Source organism: Sphaerodactylus townsendi, linkage group LG06 (genome assembly GCF_021028975.2).
Source record: "Sphaerodactylus townsendi isolate TG3544 linkage group LG06, MPM_Stown_v2.3, whole genome shotgun sequence".
Lineage (NCBI taxonomy): Eukaryota > Metazoa > Chordata > Lepidosauria > Squamata > Sphaerodactylidae > Sphaerodactylus > Sphaerodactylus townsendi.
Genome location: NC_059430.1, coordinates 33,990,678 through 34,015,226, shown reverse-complemented (window position 1 = coordinate 34,015,226; position 24,549 = coordinate 33,990,678). Strand labels below are relative to the sequence as shown.

Below are 24,549 nucleotides of genomic sequence, written 5' to 3'. Positions count from 1 at the left end.
TGTTTGAATAGGATTCTCCTGTGCTGCAAAGTGTCTCCATCCGAAATGCACCCCCATTTTGCCCACCTGTTTTATCCATGCAACTTCCAGCTGGGGAGACTGCCTGCTGCCTTTTGTGCGTGTGTGTGTGCATGTGAGTGTGTGTGCCATCTAGGTTGTAGCGTTACTTTGCTTGTCCGTTTAAATTTCAATGGTCTATTGCCCCAACTATAGGATAGCAGTGTTGGAAAAAGAAAAAGAAAGCTCTTCTGGTTGTTGTGAATTGCTGACCTGAAAAGTGGGTTGAACTTCTGTTGAGTGGGTGGGGGGAGGATGGGAGGAGCAAGAAAATCTGATGAAAGAGAATTGTGTGCTGATTCCCTTTGTTTTCCCTGAGAAGGGAAAGGAAAAGTCACACTTTCAGAGGCTTCAGAAACCATGAAGATTCTCTGATTTGAGGCATGGTAAGTTTGGGAGAGGGTAAAGTGTGTGCGTTATAGAGAATCCAGCCCAAGGGAATGTACACTTCATGTGAAGGAGGTCACAAGGGCATAAATGGTCTGGGTCTATAAGATTTTAACCACTACTTTACATGGGTCGCCATTCTAATAGATAAAACCTTCCAAGACATTAGAGTGCAGGTTATTACCAGAAACCCACTGAGCCAGTTTTATCCTCCTTCTTAAAGTGGCTGAATGGGTCACCATTCTTCACTTTCTTTTAAGAAAAGGATTTTGTCACAATAGTGTGCTGCTGTTGATCAATAAATCTGGACTTTCATATTTATTGTTAACCTAGTAAGGTCACCACAAGGGCAACAATCTGTCATTTTAACTTTATGCTAATTTCTTCTTAATACACTGAAAAGAACCCACATGGAGAGAGCAAATATTTGTCACTGTGATGAATGAACACCTCTTTTGCTAAGAAAGGTTGATTTTGTGTGAGGATCACAGCTGATCAAAAACTTAATTCCTTCAAGATGGGGGAGGTCGTGTAAGCCATCAAAGATATGAGATCAAACTGCCTGTCCCACCAGCCTGTCAATTATCACGCCAGTGGAGGACAATGAAGAGTCTCCTTCCACCAGACACCTCATGAACACTGCTTAGATGCCTTGACACAGGAACCCAAAAGTGCTGGCTACAAAAACCCACATAAACCTGAGGCCACAATTCAGTGGTCTGGATCATTTTGTAAAGAACATCTGTACACACTCCCCCTTCTGATAAAAGATTAACCCTCTGACTTCTCATGGAACCCCAGAAATATGAACTATCGAGAAGGGTTCTCTCCATCATCAGCTTCATTCCCTCTGTCAACTTTCAGTTCAGACTGAGCCCACTTTTGCAAGCAAGAACACGCAATCTGTAGCTAGCCAGAAAATTTAATTTTGAAAGGGGTTTTCTAGTTTCTGTCATTCTTTTCCCCAGCTCCTCCACCTCCAACATTTGCCTATTTGTTTATGTTTAGGAAAAGTCTTTTAAAATTTGGATGTGAGTGTAAGAGACTGCTGAAAGTATCCTCACAAGCCTGCTATTCAGTTTATTCTACTGGGAGTAGGAGAAGTCTCTCACACTTGTTCACACACACACTTCAGCAGCAAAGATCTATGGCTGACCTGGAGCAGTTTGCCATTATCTCACAGGGTGAGTTTCCTGAATATGGCAGAAGTCTAATGAAAGCTGGCTTATGCATGCTTTTACAATCATATCCTGCAGCATAAGCAAAAATGTAGGTGTCCAGAAAACAGGAAAAACAGCTTTCATTACAAGGGGCATTTTCACAAAGTTAACCTCGCAAAAAGGCAGAGAAAACTCATCTTGCAGTAATTTTGCCACATGTATCATGAGAATTGAACTTTACTCACGTTTTCCTTCATGATAGATCACTTGATTCTCTCAGTGGCATAGTGGTTAAGTGCAGGTGCACTCTAATCTGGAGAACCGGGTCTGATTCCCTGCTCTGCCACATGAGCTGTGGAGGCTTATCTGGGGAACTAGATTAGCCTGTGTACTCCAACACACACCAGCTGGGTGACCTTGGGCTAGTCACAGCTCTTTGGAGCTCTCTCAGCCCCACCCACCTCACAGGGTGTTTGTGGGGGGGGGGGGGAGAAAGGAGATTGTAAACCCTTTTGAGTCTCCTACAGGAGAGAAAGGGAGGTATAAATACAAAGTCATCTTCTTCATTTTCAAACCATGTTAATCTACTCACCAGAAAGAGACTTCTGAAAGTGGGTAACAGCTAGAATAGAGTGAGTAGCTTGCTTTCTGTGTTCCTTTGTATTAGTATATGCCACACATTTAACTAACGCGTGAGCAGCAGTGGCATAGTGGTTAAGAGTAGGTGTACTCTAATCTGGAGGAACTGGGTCTCATTCCCCGCTCTGCCGCTTGAGCTGTGGAGGCTTATCTGGGGAATTCAGATTAGCCTGTACACTCCAACACACCCCAGCTGGGTGACCTTGAGTTAGTCACAGTTCTTCTGACCTCTCTCAGCTCCACCTACCTCACAGGGTGTTTGTTGTGAGGGGGGAAGGGAAAGGAGCTGGAAAGGAGCTAAGCCCCTTTGAGTCTCCTTGTAGGAGAGAAAGTGGCGATATAAATCCAACTCTTCTAATGAAATCTGAAGAATGCTGAAGAGCACTCAGTGTATGGGAAGTTGACAGTTGTAACCAGAGGCGTATCGGCGAAAAATGGCACCCAGGGGCAACACCCAGTCAAGTGCCCCTCCCGCACCCCACTTACAGCAGCGGCTCTGGTGGGTGGCTCAGGTGGGCGCCGTGGGGGCAGGCTGGCTCCTGCCCTCCCTGTCAGCAGGGAGGCCAATTAGGGCAGGAGCCCAGAGCACCCCCTTTGCAGGGGAGAGAGGCCTCCTGGCCACGCAGCTGTGCCCGGCCTCGTGCACCAGCATGACCCCCCTGTGTGGGAGAGAGGCCTCCCGGCAGCATGGTTGGGCCCAGACTCACATGCTGGCAAGCGGCTCCCTGGCATTGGGGGAGCCCCCAGCTGCCAGCTGGGTCACTACGCTGCAGGAGAGGCAGGGCATGAGGACCCGGCCAGTGCCCAGCACCCCCCCCCACATGACCAAAAAGAGTGCACCGGGGACATGGGGACCCCATGTCCCTATAGGTGGTACGCCACTGGTTGTCCCACATTACCTCAGGACTTCTCTAATCTCAGTACATATTCACAACACTTTTTTAAATCCCAACATAAATATAATATCCCATCCTTAGGATCAGGTGGGCTGACCCAGTTCTGACATCTGCATGTCCACCAAGTTTCGACTACCCACCTGGGGGATACATTTTGAATTTCTAAGAGAGCATTTTATGGAAGCAAAACTACCAAAATTACCAGTGGGATCAATCTCCCTGCTATTCAGCCATGGTCCTTTTCCTAAATATTAGGGAAATTGGTGGTTAAAATTTCTGATACCAGCCTGTCTTAGCCACCTCTCTATGAATATACTCTTGCACCCAGACAGCTCAGGAGTGGTGGTACAAGTTGTACAAAATAAACAGACAAAGGGCTAACCGCCTCACTGTGTACACTCACAGAGCTCTTCTACAGAAATGGTAGGATAAAGTCATCACACCGTGTCTGTACAGGAGACGTAGGCAGTGAGGCTTGCCATGGCCCTGAAAACCGATGGCTCCATGTTGAATGATGGCAAGTCCTCAAACCATTGTAATGCAATTCTACAATAAGCAGAGCAAATTTCCCATTTGAAAGCAGAAGCAGCCTACGTCCAGGTCATTAATTGAACTGCCAAAAAGGAAAGGAAAAAAGCAGCATGGCAGAAGTAGCATATGAATACATCTGCTACTTTATGTTTTCAGAAAGCAATGGAAGTGGAAGGAGGAGGAGACAGTGTGTAACAGACTTCCCTCTGTGATACACCTCTGAAGATGCCAGCCACAGATGCACGTGAAACGTTAGGGACAAGATCCACCAGACCACGGCCACACAGCCCAGAAAACCTCCAGAACCAGTTGAATCCGGTCGTGAAATCCTTCGACAGTACAGGAGGTTATGTTTTCATTAGAAGAAATATTATTTCATTCCATTGTTTTCCTTTTCTTTCTTTTTTTGCAATCTCCCCAAACTTCTCTATTAGGGATGGCAATGTCCATGTGGGGACTGGAGATCTTGTCCCCAAACCCCACCCTTCCCAGGTTCTGCCCTCAAATCTCCAGGAATTTCCCAACCTGGAATTAGCAACCCTGTTCTCTATTATTGCCTGCTGGGGTTGGGGGAGCCTTAAATGATTCTGGAAATGTATCAAATCCTAGAAGAGATGCTCACCAACTATCAGGCATATTCATTTTGCCCAACCTTTCTGTTCAAAGTTTATTAAAATTAGACCAACCCTCAACTCCAGAGGATGCGCCAAATCTGGTCAACATCTACCATCAATACCAGGATGAAAATATGACTCTTCAGCACCATCATCGTACCAACTGCAATTTACGCCAGTGAAACATAGAAGACCGCCGCAAGAATAGCCAAAAAGCTGAATGTATTCCAGCAGTGGTGCCTTCACAAGATTCTTGGAGTCACCTACTGTGACCACATTACAAACGAGGAAATTCTGTGCAGAAGTTGTATACGGAGGCTGCAAGACATTGTTACAGAGCAATGAGTGCGTCTTGCTGGACACATCCTACACCTACCAGATCACCGTCATCCAAAGACCTCAGTGCGATGGGTACCATCTGGAGTAAAGCGAAAGCGAGTAAGACCATGGAAGACGTGGTGTCAGACCTTCAAAGAAGACCTAACCAAGGCTGGCATCTCATAGGATGAAGTTGAACTCATCACAGCCAACCGAAATAGTTGGAGAACGCTTGTTGCCCAATTTGCCCAGTTGCACAGGCGGAACTAAGTCTAACTAACTCCATATAGGATTGCCAGTTCCCCCGAGACTACCTGCAGGGGATGGGATGGGGGGAGGAAGGCTACCAGCTCCAGGTTGGGAAATTCCTGGATATTTGGAGGAGGACCCTGGGGAGGACAGAGATCTCAGTGCGGAACAATGCCATAGATTCTACCCTCCAAAGCATCCATTTTCTCCAGGGAAACTGATCTCTGTAGTCTGGAGTGAACTCTAATTCCAAGGGACCCCATGTCCCACCTGGAGGCTGACGTTCCTACCCCTATAACTTTAGCATGTCCGGAAAGAACATATGCCTACAGCTATATGTAACAAAACATAGACTGGAAGTTTCTATGAGCCACCAATTCCAGAATTGAAGCAGCAAAAAGACCCTGGTTAGTATTTGAATGGGAGACCACCAAGGAAGTCCAGAATCATTGATGCAGAGGCAGGCAATGGCAAATCACCTTTGAGTGCCTTGAAATCCCCAAGGAGTCTTCATAAATCGGCAACACTTTACACACACAATGTTCTGATCCTCCATTTTTCACCAGTGCCTTCTAGCACAATTGCTTTTATTCTGCTGCCACCTGGTGGCAGAGTCATTAATTTCTAATTGAAATAGTAAAGTTTTTATCGAATTTTAAAAATCTCTTTCAGTGAGCACCATCTTTCACAGAGTTTTCTGAAAAATAGTAACGCAATAGTACACTCTACTTTGTGTCTGTTAGTACCAAATGAAGTACCACACCAGGAAATGGAGCTTCTTTTCAAATGCAGACAAAAATGTTTCCTCACAAACCTGCACCCTTAGTAATTTTAATTGCTATATCCAGTAATAAAACAACTGGTACCTGTGTTAATTACAAAAACAGTATACCTTGGCCCACACAGAAAGGGTGAGGTTTATATATGGTTAATGACGCCTCAAGAATTCCAAAAACTCCTTTGTAAATTTTACAAAAGAGGGAAAATGTGTGCCCTTCACCCCCAATGAAGACCAAATATTGTCCAGGAGGAACAGCATTTGAAAATGTGTTAACAGGGAAGAGATATTAGCCTGCATCATCCCTGAAAAGTTTCCCCAAGGTCCCCCCTTTCCTCAGCCCCAGCTGGTAAAGAAAGTATAAAAGTTCTATTTCTACTTAATTCATAGTAAAAGTGGGAAGGGAGATACAACCAAAAACTTCTGAAGTGACCTTAAGGGCAGCCCTACATAGAGTGCGTTACAGTGCTCTAAACATTGCATGGATCAGCATGACAAGGTTGAACTGGATAGATGGAAAGAGGGGGAAATGCTTTTCTAGCCAATATGAATACCTGTTTGTCTGAGAAAAACACATGATCAAGCTGAACCTCCAAACTTATCACTGAGTTCACAGCAGAAAGCTGGGCTCCATCACAAATTCCCCAAAGCTAGAGTGCTTCCCAGCCACATGACCTCCATTTTCTCAGGATTTAACTTCAGCCAGCTACATCCTAGCCATTCCACCCACAGCATCCAGGCATCAGGCCAGAGAGGAAATATCTGCTTCTGGTTGTTTATGAAGCAGGAGGTGGAGTTAGGTGTCATTAACATACTGGTAGCATCAAATCCCAAACTTCCTGACAACATCTGCTAGAGGGCTGCGCATACACACACATTTAAAAAGTGTAAGGGGCAAGATCAGATGGCTGCTTTGGAAGGTAGACTGTATGACATTAAACCGCTCCTCAGCCACTGCCCTCCCCAGGCTCAGTCCCCAAATCTCTGGGAATGTCCCAATGGAGAATTTGCAACTGTACTTGATCCAGTTACTCTCTCAGCCCCAGCCTAGTTCATAAAATTGTTGTGGAGGAGAGAACAGCCTTGAACACCAGCTGGAGATGAGTGCAGGTGGAGGAAAAGTAATTGATGAATAAGTCTCCTGTGTTGTCTTAGCCACTGCTCATCTCTCTGATACAGCATCTTTTTAAGGTTCCTCCTCAGTAAAGCTTTCTGTATTATTGCCTCAGATGGCATGGCCTTTTGTCTGCGGTTTCATCAGCTGAGAGAGGGCTTTTAAAGAACAAAGCAGGCAAGCAGGGGAGGCTGCTGGAAGGATCTAATCTCTGGATAAGACCCCCCACCCACCAACCCACACTGACAGCCGGCCGTGTCATCAGCTGTATGCCCCCTTGAACATGTTCTCGCTTCAGTCAGCTGCCTTTGCCTTCTCCTTCATTAACGGCAATGAAAAGCGACGGGCTGCAGCAGACATGCAGCATTCCTCAGCATGCCATCTGCGGCTGGCTCCTAAGGCTTCCAGTTGGCTTTTCATAATCCATTAATTCTGTCAGTCACCATTAAAAAAAATAAAAGATCACTCCCCTCATGACTGACACCATGATGGAAATCACAAAGCTCCCACCAGAGTTTCAGATCAAAACTGAGGACCGGCAGGCACTCCGGATTTCCACAAAGTTTCCAACAGATTACTTTGCTCAAACTCATTCACTTTCTCATTGATAAACATTTTTCTCCTTTGCTGCAGTCCAGGGAGGAGTTATCGGCAATGGGTAGAGCCCCAAAAGTAAGGTGAACAGCACAAAATGAAGACAGAGACAGTTGGTTCAATTCACATGTAATGTAACATTATGTTTTAATTAACCTAACTACCGTTCTTCTAAAAATAGGCTACTCTACTCTCTATGGTTAGTTATGGTCCATCCATAGTTGGTTTCATTTATTAGCCATGTTGGCATGTGATTTATAAATGTCCAGCTTAATCCAGGCTTACTGCTTAGTGCCACTCATACATTTCCCTAAAAGTAAAAACGATGAAGCCAGCATTTGTTGAGGCAAACCAGGACCTGGATAACTATCTGCAAGCTCAATCCTTATTTCACAGATGAACCACAGTTAAGGCAAAACATGGACTTGTGCTGCATCTGAAGTAAGCCAGAATTGTTTACTTTTTACTTTTTGAGACTGAATTTAGCTTTATTATAGTTTATGCATATGGTTGTTCGCAGTTCTGTGTCCTTCAGTGACATCTGGTGGTATGAAGTTAATACTACTCAGTATCTGTTAAGGTTTGTTACTGAATACTTTCCACATATAATTGTTGACTGTTTATTCTGTTATAGTGGATTTATTGAATTGCTGATATTTGCAAATAATCTTCTTGTGGATACAGTCTCTTCTATTTTTCATTCAGAGAATGTAGTGATAGTTGCAGCTACAGACAGCTTTAAGAGGGGATTAGACAGATTCATAGAGGACAGGTCTATCGCCAGCTACTAGCCACTACTAGGTGGCTACTAGGTGACTTAAGGGAACCTCCTCATGCAGAGGCTGTAAACATCTGAATAACAGTGCCAGAAGACAACATTGGGGAAGGCCTTAGTTTATTTGCCCTGTTGTTGGCCCCTCTGGAGTAACTGGTTGACCACCATGTGAAACAGGATGGACGAATGGTCTGATTTAGCAGGGGTCTTCTTATGTTCTTTTCTCACTCGCATTTTCTGGCTTCTGCCATGCTTTGCCTGCAACTACTTTCCTAGCTCTTTCTGTTCATTAAGCTGCTTTTTCTGTTCATTAAGCTGCCTTCCTTTCTGCCCAGCCTGACTTTAACATTTAATAATTTGCTGACATAATGAGAGGTAGGGCATCTGGATCCTTTTTCACTTCTCTCTTCTTAGCTCTGCCAGTTCTCTCCTCAGCTTCCTACTGAGAGATAAACATATCATTTTGTAAAGGGGGAGAAGAATCTTAGATCTGCACTGAAATGGACTTTTAGTTTGGATCTGAGAATTCCAGGAGTTGTGTCAGCAAGCAGTGAGCAGAATGAGGTAATACCAGAGTTTTTCCCTTCTTCTACTCTCAGAAACTCTCCATCATGCATTAATGCAGTTTTCAGAGTGGATTGAGCAGGCCATGAATCAAATTCAGGACAGAGAATGCGGAAAGGCGGCCTGGAACAATACCAAGACAAAGGCCCACAGGATGACATGGCAGTATAAGCTGTCAGTATGTACAATTTACTGCAGCGCATACATTGTGAAGTCCAAAGAGATGGTTTACTGTTCTGGTCACATAATCCAACTGATGAGTTTGCAGGAAATTCCCTGACCCTGCTATTTCCTATGTTATAATTTTTCATCTCCTTTTTAAAAAAATTCAACACTTTCAAAAAGAACAATATAGGAACATGGCAATGGGCTATAGTTGGAGATTTATAGGTTCAGTGCATTTGTTTAAAGTTTTCCAGGGACAGAAAAGTCCATTTGAAGGTGTAACTGAATTAATGTACAACTGAGACTTGCAGGGACTTTAATAGGTAATTAGCACAGGTCTACTACAGTTGAGGTAAAATATGACAGCATTTATGCAAAAGAAACACATAAAAATAGGGGTTCATCTGGGAGAATATATGCTAATCTGGCTATTGTGACAGTTTTGAGATTTATTTTTATTTCCAAATCCATAGCCATAATGATATCGTATGGCTACTGGCTACTGTTAAGACAGAATATAGAGAAACAGAATGGTTTCCAATTGTCAAAGGTGTCAGACAATGATGTAATTTATCTCCCTATCTCTTCAATTTATGTGCAGATCATCTCATAAGGAAATCTGGATCAGATTCAGAAGCAGGTGGAGTAAAAATTGGTGGAAGGAACAATAACAATTTGAGATAAGTAGATGCCACTACAGTACTGGCAGAAAACAGCCAAGATTTGAAATGAACACTTCTGAAGGTAGAAATGCCAAAGCAGGATTACAGCTGAACATTAAGAAGTAAAAAGTAATGACTACTGGAGTACTACTCTAAGAATAACAGAATTTCTGTGTTGGAACAGGGCTGTAATGTCTTTTGGGAAAATTTGGTTAATGAGCATTGAGCACGATGGTGTCTGCTTTGAAAACAGAGAAATTCTGGACCACACTGGCAACCACTATGTCAGACTACACAGAGAAGCCATTGAAATCCACAAGCACATGGACAATTTCAACAGAAAGGAAGAAACCATGAAAATGAACAAAATGTGGCTACCAGTACTGAAAAACACTAGAATCAGGACAGTGACTAATGAATACCACCCAGACAAAGGATGTCTCCAAACAGTAAGCAGTCAAAGGGCTAGTGAACACCACCCAGAACACCACCCACCACTCTAGGCATTAAGCAATCAAAGGGATCAAAAGGCCAGGCTACTACAATGCAGATACTCTCACTAATTGATTATATCTTCATGGTTACTCACATGCTAAATGGGTGGATCCCACCCAACACTTGCAAATCAAGCTTGTTAATTGCACCCTTTACACTTGTTAACAGGCAAATGGTTCTTTCTCCCACCCTGGACATTCCACAAGTATATATACACCACTTGCTTTACTACCATCAGATCCTCTGAAGATGCCAGCTCCAGATGCAGGTGAAACGTCAGGAGAAAATGCTACTAGAACAAAGCCATACAGTCAGGAAACCACACACCACCCAAGAGAAACCAGTGTTTATGTACAACCAAGGGTGTGTTAATTATGTATGGTAAGCTAACAGATTCTGACCTGGATGGCTCAGGCTAGCCCAATCTCAGAACTCAGAAACTAAACAGGGTCAGGCCTAGTTAGTACTTGGATAGGCAGTAAGCTCAGTGTCGCTACAAGCAATCAATGGCAAACCACCTCCATTCATCTCTTGCCTTGAAAATCCCATGAGCTTGCCCTCAATTGGCTGCGGTTTGACAGTGCTTTCCACTACCATGCTGACCAGAATTTGTTGCACAAACCAATATATGAATTCATCCTTGCTACCCAGCTAACCAAACACTTGAGGATGTTGATTTGATGCTCCAGTTGAGCCCTGGCCAGTGGCCACTTATTATTCCCACATTTTTGCAGAGTCAGCAAATGGAGACCCATTAAGATTGGCCTCCGGGTGATTTTGTTTTAAGGAAGTTTTGTGAATGGCCTGTCCTTTAACAACTACTTCCTCAGATTGCGAGCGTTCGCTTGAAACCAACAAAGTTATCTTCTTTTGTCACCAGTGCTTCGTGTCCTTGGAACTGTGCTGTCAACAACTCCAGAGGTTTGGGGAGGGGGGAGAGAGAAGAGTTCACACAGCAGTTTGGCAGGATGCCAACTGGGAAGTGTTAATTGAGGTGGCCGTAAGCACTTTCAACAACTCTGTGCATTTGGACAGTTCTCCCACCTAAGAGCAAGTTTTACATGCTCTCCATTCTTCACTTGTTTCAGGGAAAGGAGACGTGGAGGCAGAACATCCAAGGGAACATTTCGAAACCTCCAGTCTTACATTTAAATGTGGATGAATGTAGCCTGGCACAACTTTGCAGGGTTGTTGCTGTCTTTAAAAACTCGTGACTGAATCATTTCAAAGAAAAAAACTCAAATCATTTCTCATCATGAAGAACCACTTGGCACTTTTATTCCTCATGTCTTCTTTGGTTGCAAATGCGTACAGTGTCATGAAAGTCACAGAGCAGGTAAGTGGGATGGTGCGTTTTCTGCTCATGTACGTTGATAATACAGGCTTGCATTAGTATCTAGAAAGGATAATTTTACATATGTGCATGTATGCAAGTGGCAGGGAGAGTTAGAAGGAGATACAGAATCTACAATCCAGCCTCTGGATGAGTAAAAAGTATTTGCAGACTTGACCTCTGCTCTGTATTTCAAGGAACGATTTCTTATTTAGTACCGAAATTTCAAATTGTAGAAATTAGATGAACTGCAAAAACCAATTTTAATAATAACAAGAATGGTATAAACTAATAAAATACAGTTAATTTTCTGATGTTCGTCACACACCATTTTCTTCTTCTGGTCTTAAAATTGTGCTGCTTATTGTAGCGCTTTTCAACCTGTAATTCTAGGTAGCAGCAGCCACGCACACCTGAATTTACTGCTCCTATGGCCCAATGTCTTGCCCATTCATTTTAAATGTTACAAAATACTGAAGTAGCTGTACTTAATAAGTGCTAAGAAAAAGTGCACCCTGTACATGGTCAGGAAAATCAGCCCAATATTTTTTGAGGGACTCTGAAACTCAGTCCTAGAAGATCATGGTCAGTTTAGCTCTGAATCTGAGGTTCATTCCGCACATGCAAAATAATGCGTTTTCAAACCACTTTCACAACTGTTTGCAAGTGGATTTTGCCATTCCGCACAGCTTCAAAGAGCACTGAAAGCAGTTTCAAAGTGCATTATTCTGCATGTGCGGAATGAGCCAGACTCTCACTGCCTATGTTGCTTACTCACTATAGTCAACGTGGTTTACTTCAAAGCAAACACACATAAGATTGCGGTCTAAATTAATTTGGAGGATACTGATTGGATATTCTTTGCCAATCCAGGGCAACTTCACAATATTGGTTTCCTTTGGAGGAGAAAAAGCACTGGCTCTCTTGTATGACACAGATATGCAGATAAACAGCATTAACTTCAAAAAGCAATATCAGTTCGTCAAGAGCCCCAAAACTGATTCCATTAGGCATGTCCATGCTGTTTCTGTCCAGCTTTCCTTGCAGGCACAGTCTCTGGGTCCAGACAGTCCCAGATGGGAAACAGATGGCTGTGAGTCATATTCCAATTGGCCATGCTGGCAGAGGCTTATGGGAATTGCAGTCCATGAATATCTAGAGCACCATACATTGGGCTACTTTGAGAAGGGTGGCCTTCATGCCATTATCTCCTGCCTTTTCTAATCCATGTGCTCCCCAGGTCCTACCCCTAAATTTCTAGGAATTTTCCAACAGAGAACTGGCAGCCTCACAATAAACAGCATCACTGAAATTTTGCTAGAATTTTCCTGTGAAATTCTAAAATGCTCACCATATGTCCTTCTATCAAGCTAAAGTGGTTCATTGTATATTTATTTCAATATTTTGAATATTCAATTATTTCAAGCTGCAGTGGTTCATTGTATATTTATTTCAATGTATTGTATATTTATTTCAACTTGCTTTTTCCTCCCAGGGGAAGAACAAATGTGATGAAAATACCTTTTTTACCACAAAAACCGAATGCCATCCTTGTTCTCTGAATTTTGATATTCAGTGTCCTGAAGGTTTTACCAGAACAGCGAATGGTTCTGGAACGCAGGACTGCAGGTATTACTCTTGTTAAATATTTACCAAGGTTTTGAAACGGGACTATTCAATCACAGTTAATTCTGAATTCCAACTTCATTAGAAAACTGATTTGTTTGTAATTTCCAACTCCAAGGGACTTGTACCAGTTGGGTTTCTGTAAGACCCCCACCTGTGTAGTTCATCTATCTATATGAAAACAAAATTAATTGTCTTGGATTAAAACTGTTCTCCCACACCCCTGGTTCCTGAGGAAAAGGTGGGTTATAAACAAAGTAAATAAAATACACACAGTGGTAGGACACAAGTATATACATTACATAATAGTACAGGGCAAACACAAAAAAAGATTTGATTGTGCCCTCATGTACCCTTTAAACTAGGGTTGCCATCCCCACTGGTATTCCCTGCCTCTGCCAATGCAAGCATTCACCTGGAGAAAATGGTGGTTCTGGAAAACGGACTATGGCATTATGCTCCGCTGAAGTCTCTCCATTTCCCATACCCTACCCTCCTCAGGTTTCACCCCCAAAATATTCAGGTATTTCCCAAAGCTGGCAACCCTATCTGCAGGGGTTGATGTTGCAGGATTGGAGATGGAGACTAGTGTTCAGTCTAGGCCCAACAGAAGAAACGATTTGCAGACAGAACTAACTAGGTGTCCGGATCACCTGAATTATAATGTAGGGTCTCAATATGCAAATATTGTTTAGATAGGGGATGAACATACGGTTACCCTGATCCCTCCAGAATCTCAGTTTTGCTTGCTTTTATTCATTCCTTACTTTCTTCTACTTTCCCTTCCTGCCAGCCTGACTCTTTGGCCCTTTCTGCACGGGCCATATACGGCGCCCTGGGGACAGTGAAAACGCCATCCCCAGGGGAGCCGTCATGATAGCACAGGCGGGCTTTCTGCTAAAGCGCTAGGGCAGCACCGACCTGGCTCCCATCCACCACCCCCAGGGCAGCGTCAGGCCACCCCCAAAAACCTCCCTCCTGGAAAACAGCGCGTTCCCGCCAGCGCGGTGAGAATGGCACCGCCGGGAACACGCTTGCTTTTCCCCCGGCCCCTCCCACTCTCACCCTCGTTGCCTTTGTCGCTCTCATTGACTGCTGAGGACTCTTTTCATGTCCTCCCAATTCTGGAGGTCGGGTCGGAGGGTCTTAGGAGTCTTAGGAGTCCAGTCCCATGCGTATGACCCCCACCCCTCCACCGGCAGAATTTCTGCCGGTGCAGGGGCGCCCTTTCCACAGTGCAGAAAGGGCCTCTGACTCTTCATTCTCCTTTTCTTTCCTTCTTTCCTGTACCCTTTTGATTTCAAAAAGTTTGGGAGTGAGGCAGTGGTGGGATTCAAATAATTTAACAACTGGTTGTTTACAAGCACCATTTTAACAACCAGTTATGTCAAAGTGGTACGAACCTGCTGAATCCCACCACTGGAATGAGGGGCAGAAATGTGCTGAATATTTGTGCAGTTGGAGAAGCAGTCTGAAAATAAAATCTGCTATCCTTGCATTTCTCTAAATGGTTAAGGGTAGCATACCTGTGAGTGCCCATTTTGTCTGCCACCCCTGCAGGGTAGGCCACCTTTACCTCATAGGAGTTTGGCTGTCTTCGGAATCCAAGACATGACTCTGGCCTCCGTTTACAAGCTCTTTAGTTTTATGTATTGTTGAAGGCTTTCACGGCTGGATTCAACAGCTTGTGGTGGGTTTTCCAGGCTGTGTGGCCATGGTCTGGTGGATCTTGTTCCTAATATTTCGCCTGCATCTGTGGCTGGCATCTTCAGAGGTGTATCACAGAGGGAAGAGGTGTATCACAGAGGGACACAGTGTGTAACAGACTTGTTACACAAATCCCTGGCCAGCCTGGGATTAGCCCTTCCGTTTTCCTGGCCCTCCTCCTTGGTTGCAGCTTAACCCTCCAGATGAACTGTTTGTCTACTGTGTCAGACATAATGCTGGACTAGATGGACCACTGGTCTGGTTCAGCAGAGCTCTTCTTATGTTCCTCATAAGTCTGGAGTCACAGCCCACCAGATCGTCACAGATCAGCTTGGATTGCATATTCTCAGCAGTGGGACACTCTACCGCAGCCACCTTCTCCTCTCAACACCTACTTCACAAAGCATCACGTTCACTGATATGCCAGAATCCCATGAAAACAAAAGCTCTTTCCAATTCTTACATTTGACCATGCATATGGGGAAAACATGCTCCATGTAATCTTCATGATAAATGTAGTCACCATGTTGTCCTAAAGGGTCAACTGATGTATGTTCTATCTCTTCCAGAGTTTTTTGGTACCTGGGCACTAAAACTGGATATATATGCATGCTTCCTAGTGTTGCCTGGCAGTGCATGACAACCAGCAGGAGGGTTGTGGATGGGGCCATGGGATGGCTACAATATTGTATGTGGCACTATATCACTTCTGGTAAAAGACTCCCCAAATTACAATAGACCATTGTAGGAATTGCTGGGAAATCTATAGTAAAACCACAGAGCTCCAAGTGAGTCTCCAAGTGTTGTCATTTCCAGTAAGAACATGAACCTGTGTGTTTGTTTGTTTTAATATTTCTCCTGCTGCTGTTTAGAGTGATGGAGGGCAGCAGGACCTGGGAATGGGGAATCCCCCTGACCTCACCCAGGGTTTAGTCACCCTGATGCTGCCCTTTCAGACAAAATGCCAATCTCATGTATTGGGGGGAATCACCTTGCTGGGCTTCTAGTACACATGACTGTAAAAACTGAAAAGGGCTGTAAAGAGAATTTAGAACTTTTGCGGCACCATGCTTTTCTTTTATGTACTTCTGGATATTGCCTTACAGCTCATCTTGCTCTGTAGATGTTTGAAGGTTCAGAATATTACATACAAAGCTGTTTAAAACTTTCATCAAACCTTAAATATTTTTCTTCCAGGCTTGGTGTTCAGATCAAGGGGGGGTCTACTATCGCCCTCCTGGGATGTCAGCATACATGTGTGAAGGAATATCAGCAACCTCAGTGTTGCCAAGGTTATTGGGGACCAGACTGCCTAGGTAAGAGTGTTCTTTTCTCTTGTAGCATAAAATTCCCCCCACCCTCATAAATGGATTTGTGCACTTCCTTTTTTATTTTCTGAAGTTCTCACATTTTATCCATACTGTCACTTTTCAGGAATATATATCAGCACTGTCAGGTGCGTTGGGGAAACAAACTGGTTGGAATGATCTTGATGATGTGTTAAATCTTCAGAGGGAACTTTTTGTAGAGAGCACATAATTACCAGAAATATTGGCATCAATATTATATAGTTCCATAGTAACTTTAAGAATTTCCTTGTACTCATGAGCTGCCTTTCTGTTTCATCTGCGGACTCAGATTAAAAGTGATCAAACTGTACTTGTTAGTCTGTGCAATGGTAGACTATCTGATATCTAGTTCCTTAAAGGAATTAAAGGGATTTAATTTGGTGTACTATGTTAACTCTTATGGAACAACTATTGCAAAGTATACTATGTTTTTAATATGTTATTGGTATTGTACATTCTGTTTATAATTAAGTATATAAACTAGCTGCTCCTTCAACAAAAGCAGCAGGTGGGATAGGATTTATGAAAAAAAATCTTAAAATCATTGACACTGAGGATGTTTTTTGCATATGCTTTGTTTGTTGTCATTTTTATTTTACAATTATACCACTGGAAAAGTGAAAATATGGGCAATGAAAGTTAATATATTGAGAAGTTCCAGTGAGGTGCGTTCACCTCTTCCAGACAAACTGGACAAATGTAATGATTTGAAACTGACAAAATGAGTGGATTAAAAAAGGAAAAGTGTTTCTGGTTGCATGTAATGCAGCAGCTGATTTCAAATAAGAGCATTTATGTGTTCAGGGTGGCTAATGAATATTCTTCAATTATCCTGAATAATGATAAACATTCAGATGGCCACTTCTCTTGTTTCTAGGTTCAATCTAGTCTCACAAGCAAACCTATACCACCTGTGGACAATGGCTGCATGAATTAGCCTTTGCACTAGTATACCACCAGTACACTATTTTGGGTGTCAGAGTGAACAAAAACATTTACAATATTTTGGCATGTGAAGATCAAGAGGAAATGCTTTGTCTGCCAAGATACAATTGTAGAACAATATGATAAAGCTGACCCGAAGGACAGTCTGCCTCTCTATTGTAGTGAAAACAAGAAGCAACCAGGAAATGGAATGAAGTTGTCAGCAGTTTGCAAATGGCTGCTCCCCCCCCCCTCCAAATTATTTAGCACACAACCCAAAAACATTATTTTATTTAGATGGGCGCCAAGAGGGCTCAGAACCCTACCTAAAAATTTGTCAAAATTAGACTTTTAAAATGAATGACCTAAAAGCAGTCTTTTCCAGTGGTTATAATTCCATTTATTTATTTTATTTGTAAAGTTGGTGGAACTGTTGGGAAAAGGTTGCAAGAATTTGTGCTCAAGTACCTGAACTCAGCCAACAGGGATTACTTCAGCTCAGTCAATAGAAGCAAGGAACACTTATTGGGTCAACTCATGTTCTATTGGCAGTGTTTCCAATTGTTTTGTGGAAGAACCGCTTTTACAGCAAGTTCACAGAATAGAATAGAATAGAATAGAATAGAATAGAATAGAATAGAATCTTTATTGGCCAAGTGTGATTGGACACACAAGGAATTTGTCTCCGGTGCATATGCTCTCAGTGTACATAAAAGAAAATACATTTGTCAAGAATCATAAGGTACAGCACTTAATGATTGTCATATAGGTCTAGTAAGCAATCAGGAAACAATCAATAGTAATAAAAACATAAAATGTAAAATCATAAAATAAAATGAAATGTCAGCACAGGCTATAGTCATACAGTCATAATTGGGAGGAGATGGGTAATAGGAATGATGAAAAAAAGTAGTACAGTAATTATATAATAAATATATAATAAATAGTTTGACATTATCGAGGGAATTCATTTGTTTAACAGGTAGTGATGGCATTCTGGAAAAAAACTGTTCTTATGTCTAGTTGAAATCTTGGGGTGGTGCAGTGCTCTGTAGCGACGTTTAGAGGGTAAGAGTTGAAACAGTTTATGTCCAGGATGCGAGGGGTCAGTAAATATTTTCACAGCCCTTTTTTTGACCCGTGCAGTATACAGGTCCTCAATGGAAGGCAGGTTAGCAGCAATTGTTTTTTCTGCAGTTCTGATTATTCTCTGAAGTCTGTGTCGATCTTGTTGGGTTGCAGAACCAAACCACACAGTTATAGAGGTGCAGATAACAGACTCAATGATTCCTCTGTAGAACTGTATCAGCAGCTCCTTGGGCAGTTTGAGCTTCCTGAGTTGGCGCAGAAAGAACATTCTTTGTTGTGCTTTTTTAATGACATTTTTGATATTAGGTGTCCATAATAGGGCATGTTTGAAACCCTACCTTCAAAGCTTTAAAAAAAATGGCTTGGGGAACATTAAAGTCTTGCACCATGCTTCTCTGACTATTGATCTAAGTAAGGACAACTGAAAAGCCATTACTCTTCTGGTTAGCTGGCAGCTCTGCTTTCATGTACATCCTCTTTTTAATGTGCCTGTCTGAGAAGATACATCCAAGCTCACAGCCCTACCATGAAACCTATCTGTGTTGATTGTTCACTTGTAGAATGTCCAGGCGGAGTGGGATCACCCTGCAATAACAGAGGCCATTGCTCTCAGGGCATTACTGGGAACGGAATCTGTACCTGCCAGGTGTGTTTTTATCATTCTTCAAAGCAATATTGCATCAGCACAACTTGAAAGAGGCACAGAAATCAAGCAACATCTTAGGCCTTAACTGGACAAGGTGATAGACTTTGGCTCACTGGTGGACCATCTGCTTTGTATGCAGATTCAACCTCTAATTCTCCAGTTAAAGGATCAGCTAACAGATGTTGGGAAAGACCTCTGTGCCTTTGATGAGAGCTACTGCCGGTCAGAGTAGACAACACAGAACTAGTTGGAGCAATGGCTCAACAGCTTAGTGTGTAGTAAATTAGTGATTTAATGTGCCTGAAAAGCCAATTGAGGACACTCAGTGCCTTGTTTAGGTAGTAAATGTCTAAAGCAAAAGAAATTCCCAGTACCAAATGGCAGATTTTTAAGCTAATTGCCTTGCCTGCTAACTTAACTCTGAACCTTCTGTTCTTGTTGCTGGTTGGTGATAATGTAATTCTGGAATGTTTCTTTTTTAATCCTGTTCTGTCTCCTGTCTATTATCAATATAGGCTACCCAGTCTGTGAGTTCCTCATGGAAAAAAAATGCTTGTGGGAACAGTGTTTCTGACATGTCCCTGTAGAAAATGTTTATGTGCCCAATGGCCCCTTCAGGTTATTTCTCATGTCTCTTTTTTGAAAAGTCATGACTGTATTCCAAGAAAGAATGCCAGTGTTGTAATTCACAAAATCCAACACTGTATAATGGCTAAGGATGAGCTATGAACATAGAAGTCTCAATTCAAATCTCACTTTACAGAATATTAAATTTCCTAGTGGAAAAACAACCTTTGGAAGGTAAAATGTTGAGAGGAACATCAGAGGGAGAGGGTTGCTGGTCATTCTTGAATTGTTTCCCTGTTCAAAATAAACATTTGCAGGCAGCTTCTCTCCCTTCAATAAAGAGATGCTGAATTGGTGGCTTTGTCAATCACCCTTGAATAGATAAATCCTTGAGAACTGTTGCTGAACAGTTTTGTGCAGGCAAAACCTTTTGAAATGTTTAGTTCAGATCCTCTAATTGGATACGAGACAGAATCTCATGTTATAGTTTCATCTGATGCTGAGATAAGCTAACTTGAGCCAGGTCTTAAAATCTATTTCTCTGCAAGCAATTTCTTTTTGAATGGCACTTCCTATACTGTCCTGTTCCACATATCCATACCCAGGCCCAGTGCTACCTTCTGTCCATGTTGCAGAAAACACTGATTACCATGGTTTCCTTTTCTCATACATCTTATGTTATTCAGAATGCTTCCCGATTCTAAACTTCCCATACCAAGGTACGTATTAAAACTCATTTGTCAAAAATGAACATTTCTTTCAAAGCCATTAAAACAAAATCCAGTGTGTCAGGGTTAATTAGTGTAAATTAGATGCCCTGTATGATACTGGTTCTTTAATTTTTCAGAAAGGAAAACAATTCTCCATGTAACTATTTTATAATTGTGAACTATGTACTTTTCTACATAGAGACTTTGCAGCTTGGGAATGGGGAATCAGGCAAGTTGTCTAGGTATATTTAGTGGCTAGTCAGTTCCTATTTGCAACATTGTCTTTGCTTGACCTTGTTAACTGTCTTGGTTTCATCTGTTGGCTCCATTATTGCCCTTATGTTTAAATTTTGTTTTTGTTTTGCAGAAAGGATTTTCTGGAGTTGCTTGTGAAACATGGGATAAAGATCTGTTTGGACCTCGCAGTATGTCAGGTATGTATTCTCTTTCAGCAATGGCGTAGTAGTTAAGAGAAGATGCACTCTAATCAGGAGAACTGGGTTTGATTCCCCGCTCTGCCACAAGCTGTGGAGGCTTATTTGGGCAACTAGATTAGCCTTTGCACTCCAACACATGCCAGCTGGGTGACCTTGGGCTAGTCACAGCTTTTCGGAGCTCTCTCAACCCCACCCACCTCACAGGGTGTTTGTTGGCGGGGGGGGGGAGGGAAAGGAGGTTGTAAGCCCCTTTGAGTCTCCTTACAGGAGAGAAAAAGGGAATATAAATCCAAACTCCTCCTTCTCCTCCTCCTCCTCTTCTTTAACAATAATGCAGTGATATAAATGAATAATGCATTGCTACCCAGCTGACTGCATAGACAATCATGGGTAATGTTGTATAAACATCATTTTACAACCATCCAAAACAAGCCTGTTGGCCTTATTCAGACAAGACTCTCACAGGTTTCTTACAAGGCATAGTCAATGAGTTGGATCCAATGAATCATTTCCAACATGCTACACCCCTTGAGCAAGCAGAAACATACTAACAAGACCATGCTGGCAGCTTTCACTAAATTAAACTTACTGTATCCTAAGTTACATTTTCAGTTGCTCAAGTTTCAGTTGCAAGTAATTATTAGCTGGTTCTTCCTGGTTTATATTGCAGTATATTTAACGCTACTGCTTATGCAAGTGGCACAAATGCTCTAGGTTGCATTCCTATAGGTGTGTATTCTCCACACCTATGCTTTGGTGGCTTTGTCTCTATTGAACCAGTTATGGACAGGTATCTAGCCCAGGAGAAGCAGCCAGGCATACAGGCTACTGGTAAACAGCCTTAGGATTCACTGGGCCATCATGACTATGTGGTTGAGTATCTTTGACATAGCAAAGTTTTCCAGGAATTAAGCCAGTATAGTTCTGTGCAATAACCATTTCTCAGATTCCTGGGGTATAGGAATGTTTCCTGCAGATATCTTCTGTGCTAAGTATAGAGGGGAACTGCAGTAATCAGGATATTGGTTATCAGGTGCTGACTTGCTGAGAATGTATTGAGGACATTTCCTACAGATGTTTCCCATGCCGTTCAGCTGAATGATTTAGTGACCTACTTCTAGCTAGAAAGAAAACACACGAACAAGAGTAGCCCAAGTTGTAAAAGAGTCAGTTTTGGAGACCTAGATAAAGATCCCAACCAGACAAGCTGTCTTGGAAAAGCAAATGTTTCTTGCCATATTGTTATTTGGAAATAGGACTTATCTATCAGGATCGCCGGAAGGATAAACAGCATAACTTGTGAAAATGAATAACGTCAACATAGTTAACAGAAATGATCAGTGGTGGGTGTAATTGATAATGCCTGTTTAAAATTCATAACTATGAGTTTATTCACATGATTGGCTAACTGCATGGCTTTCTGGTTCTAGCTGCCAATTATTACCATGAGCCTAGCATATGCTTGTCACAATAACGTAAAAAAAAAGTTTGAGCAATGATATATTTCATTACTTTCTGGGTTTCTGCACAATCTATATACTATGAGCAAACTGTAGTCTATGGGGGGGGATGGTCAGCTGGTAAGAATCTACTCATGGAAAATTAACTGAAGAAAATATGCATTCATTTCCATCTTGATGAAAATATGAACCCAATCCCTTACTTTTAAAGAAATATTTAATATTTTGCCTCCAATCACTGCAATTTGACAATTGATAATTTCTGAAAATCTTTGGATATTCCCATTGCAATTGTCTGCTTTTCATGTTTCCTGAAGGGAAAACTCAGTGAGGGGAGAGTAATTCTGAAGGTCATCTGAATAACAAGGGGGTTTTCCAATCAAAAGACCTTTAGACTTTAACGATGTCTTGACAACTATCCTGCACTCTGCAGGCAGGCCCAGTCAGGTCTCTTCTGGAAAAGTGGTCTCAGGTCTAGATAGCAAAGTTTGGGAGTATCAACAGGTGCTGGCAGCCAGGAACTGGAAGGAAGGGACTGGATCTGGGGCACATGCTGCACCCATAAGTTTATCCAACAAAGCAGGCAGGTTGGCTGCTGTTGAGCTCCAGAGGCTGCACCATGGTGTGGCCAGGATCTGGAATATAAGTATCAACCTCATTGCCTGACTCTGGGATGATGTTGCAGACCATCAGCCTGGGCCACATCATCCCAGGTCTTCTGTTGCTGCTGTTCTTGCAGAGAAGGAACAAGTTCCAGAGGGCTATGGGCCTAGGTTTGAGATCTGCAAAGTGGAATCATGGTGTTACCCAAAATGGTGGGGGGTCTGCCCCTTTTATAGTTGGGGAATTAGCAAGAGCAGACCTTTAGCTGAGGGGTCAGGCTAGCTCAGAATCTGTGTTGCTAACTTTTATGGAGAGTTGCTTAAGCAAGAAATCCACAGGAGTGCGAAATAAAGTTTTACAATTTTATTAATTGAAAAATAATAAACATACAAGCACACATTAATCAAAGCAGCAGAGCGCACACACAGTCCTAGGATGTATATAGAGTTGAGGTGATAGGTTGGGAATAGTGGAGGAATTGGGGATTTGGGTTATAATCACCTGATCTTGGACCAAAATGGTCCGATGAACAGAGTTGAACAACCCACTCTAGCTCTGGTAGAAGAAGAAGCAACTCATTGGGGATGCTATCAACAAACAGAGAGGTGTCCAGAGATATTGAGCACTGGCTACTGGGAGAGGTGGGGCACTTATAGGGAAAAAGAGACACTCGGGTTTATGTAGAGTGACCCTTAATCTCCGAGGACTAAGGAGGGTCTTGACTTTCCAGGGAAAGACAAGAGAAAAGTGATCAGATTGAGTCGTGATGCTCAAGTTGATGGGTGAAGTACTTGAAATTCATTTTCGGTACTTAGCATTAATGTGCAAAGCCATAGAGTGACTCAATCATGGCTGCAAAACAAGGAGAACGTAAATAAGGTGTTCTTTGGAGAGACGTTAGTCAGAGGAACAAGTGTAAGATTAGTGTAGTACTGGCAGGAACACTCGTAGCAGTCACATTACCATGTTCTTTGTCTTGGCAAGGGCAGATAGCCCACAGCTGGAGGGGGCAGTGAGGTTCCATGGCAGAGATATTGTCTTTGTTTTAATCCTTTTAGGAAGGAAGTGGTGGGCTATTATGGAAGACAGATATTGGGTGAGACAAGTTGAGACAAGATTTTCTGTCCTTGTGGGTGCACTAGCCAGTGCAGAGAATGGGCACCCCATCTTGGCTCTGCACTACTAGGTACCCCAAAGGTTGGCAGGAAGGATAGAGCTGAAAAACAGGGCTCCCTCAACCCACCATGGGTCAGTCTGGTAACAATGGTGGCTATCTCAGGGGCTGGTGGTGAGGTTTCACTTGCAGGTTCTGACAGGATGGCCTTTGGCACATCATCTGCTGACATCTCTGCTATGTTAGGCCCTTCCTGATCCTGATCCTCCTAAGTGTCCTTGATCTCTCAGGCTCTTTCCTTAAGGACTCTGAGTCCAAGTTGCTGAGCTGGCTGATGGGGATCATGACACCAACCATTGCACCTCTCTAGTGGCTTCAGAATAGTCATTGTCAGTTTCATCACGGTAGATGGTAAAAGAACTCTCCATTCTCTTGCTTCCCTAAATGAATGATCAGGAACAGAAAATTCTCTTTGGAAAGCCGCAAAGTACAATAACAGAAGACAGATTTTTAATTAATGGGGTGGGGAGAGAATTGAATGCAGTTGGTATTTCTTTCTTTTCCCTTCTGATGTTTGCTTGTTTGTTTCACTTTTTTCTCCTCCCAAGCCATCAACCCATGTTTGGAACAGGTCTGTGATCCCCATGCTGAGTGCACCTACTTTGGACCCAGTCGTCATACATGCACATGCCAGAATGGCTTTCAAGGAGATGGCCACATTTGCACTCCAATAGATCCTTGCCAAACAAAATCTGTACATTGTCCTACAGAGTCCACTGTCTGTAAATATGATGGTCCTGGAAAGGTAGGGGTCAAATGATGACTTGTGGCCTGGTTAAGTGATCAGAGAAGAAAGGGTTAAACAATCCCTTGTTTTTCCAATAGACCCTTTCCCCGGGGTCGCCTAAGGCCATTGGAAAATGGTCTTTTTACATTTTATATATACCAATTTTATGGTTGGGGTCACCACAACATGAGGAACTGTA

General features: G+C 42.7%; 1 protein-coding gene across 3 annotated transcripts in view; it reads left to right on the top strand.

Moving 5' to 3' along the window:
- Positions 1-11,038: 11,038 nt before the first annotated feature.
- STAB2 (stabilin 2) overlaps positions 11,039-24,549 on the top strand; it is a 90,861-nt gene continuing 77,350 nt past the window's right edge. For all 3 annotated transcript variants that reach the window (XM_048500422.1, XM_048500421.1, XM_048500423.1), the window contains exons 1-6: positions 11,039-11,334; positions 12,827-12,960; positions 15,862-15,980; positions 18,587-18,672; positions 20,317-20,383; positions 24,172-24,368. In XM_048500422.1, coding sequence (XP_048356379.1) covers positions 11,254-11,334; positions 12,827-12,960; positions 15,862-15,980; positions 18,587-18,672; positions 20,317-20,383; positions 24,172-24,368 — 684 coding nt within the window. In that variant the 5' untranslated portion in view covers positions 11,039-11,253. The remainder of the gene's footprint in view (positions 11,335-12,826; positions 12,961-15,861; positions 15,981-18,586; positions 18,673-20,316; positions 20,384-24,171; positions 24,369-24,549) is intronic.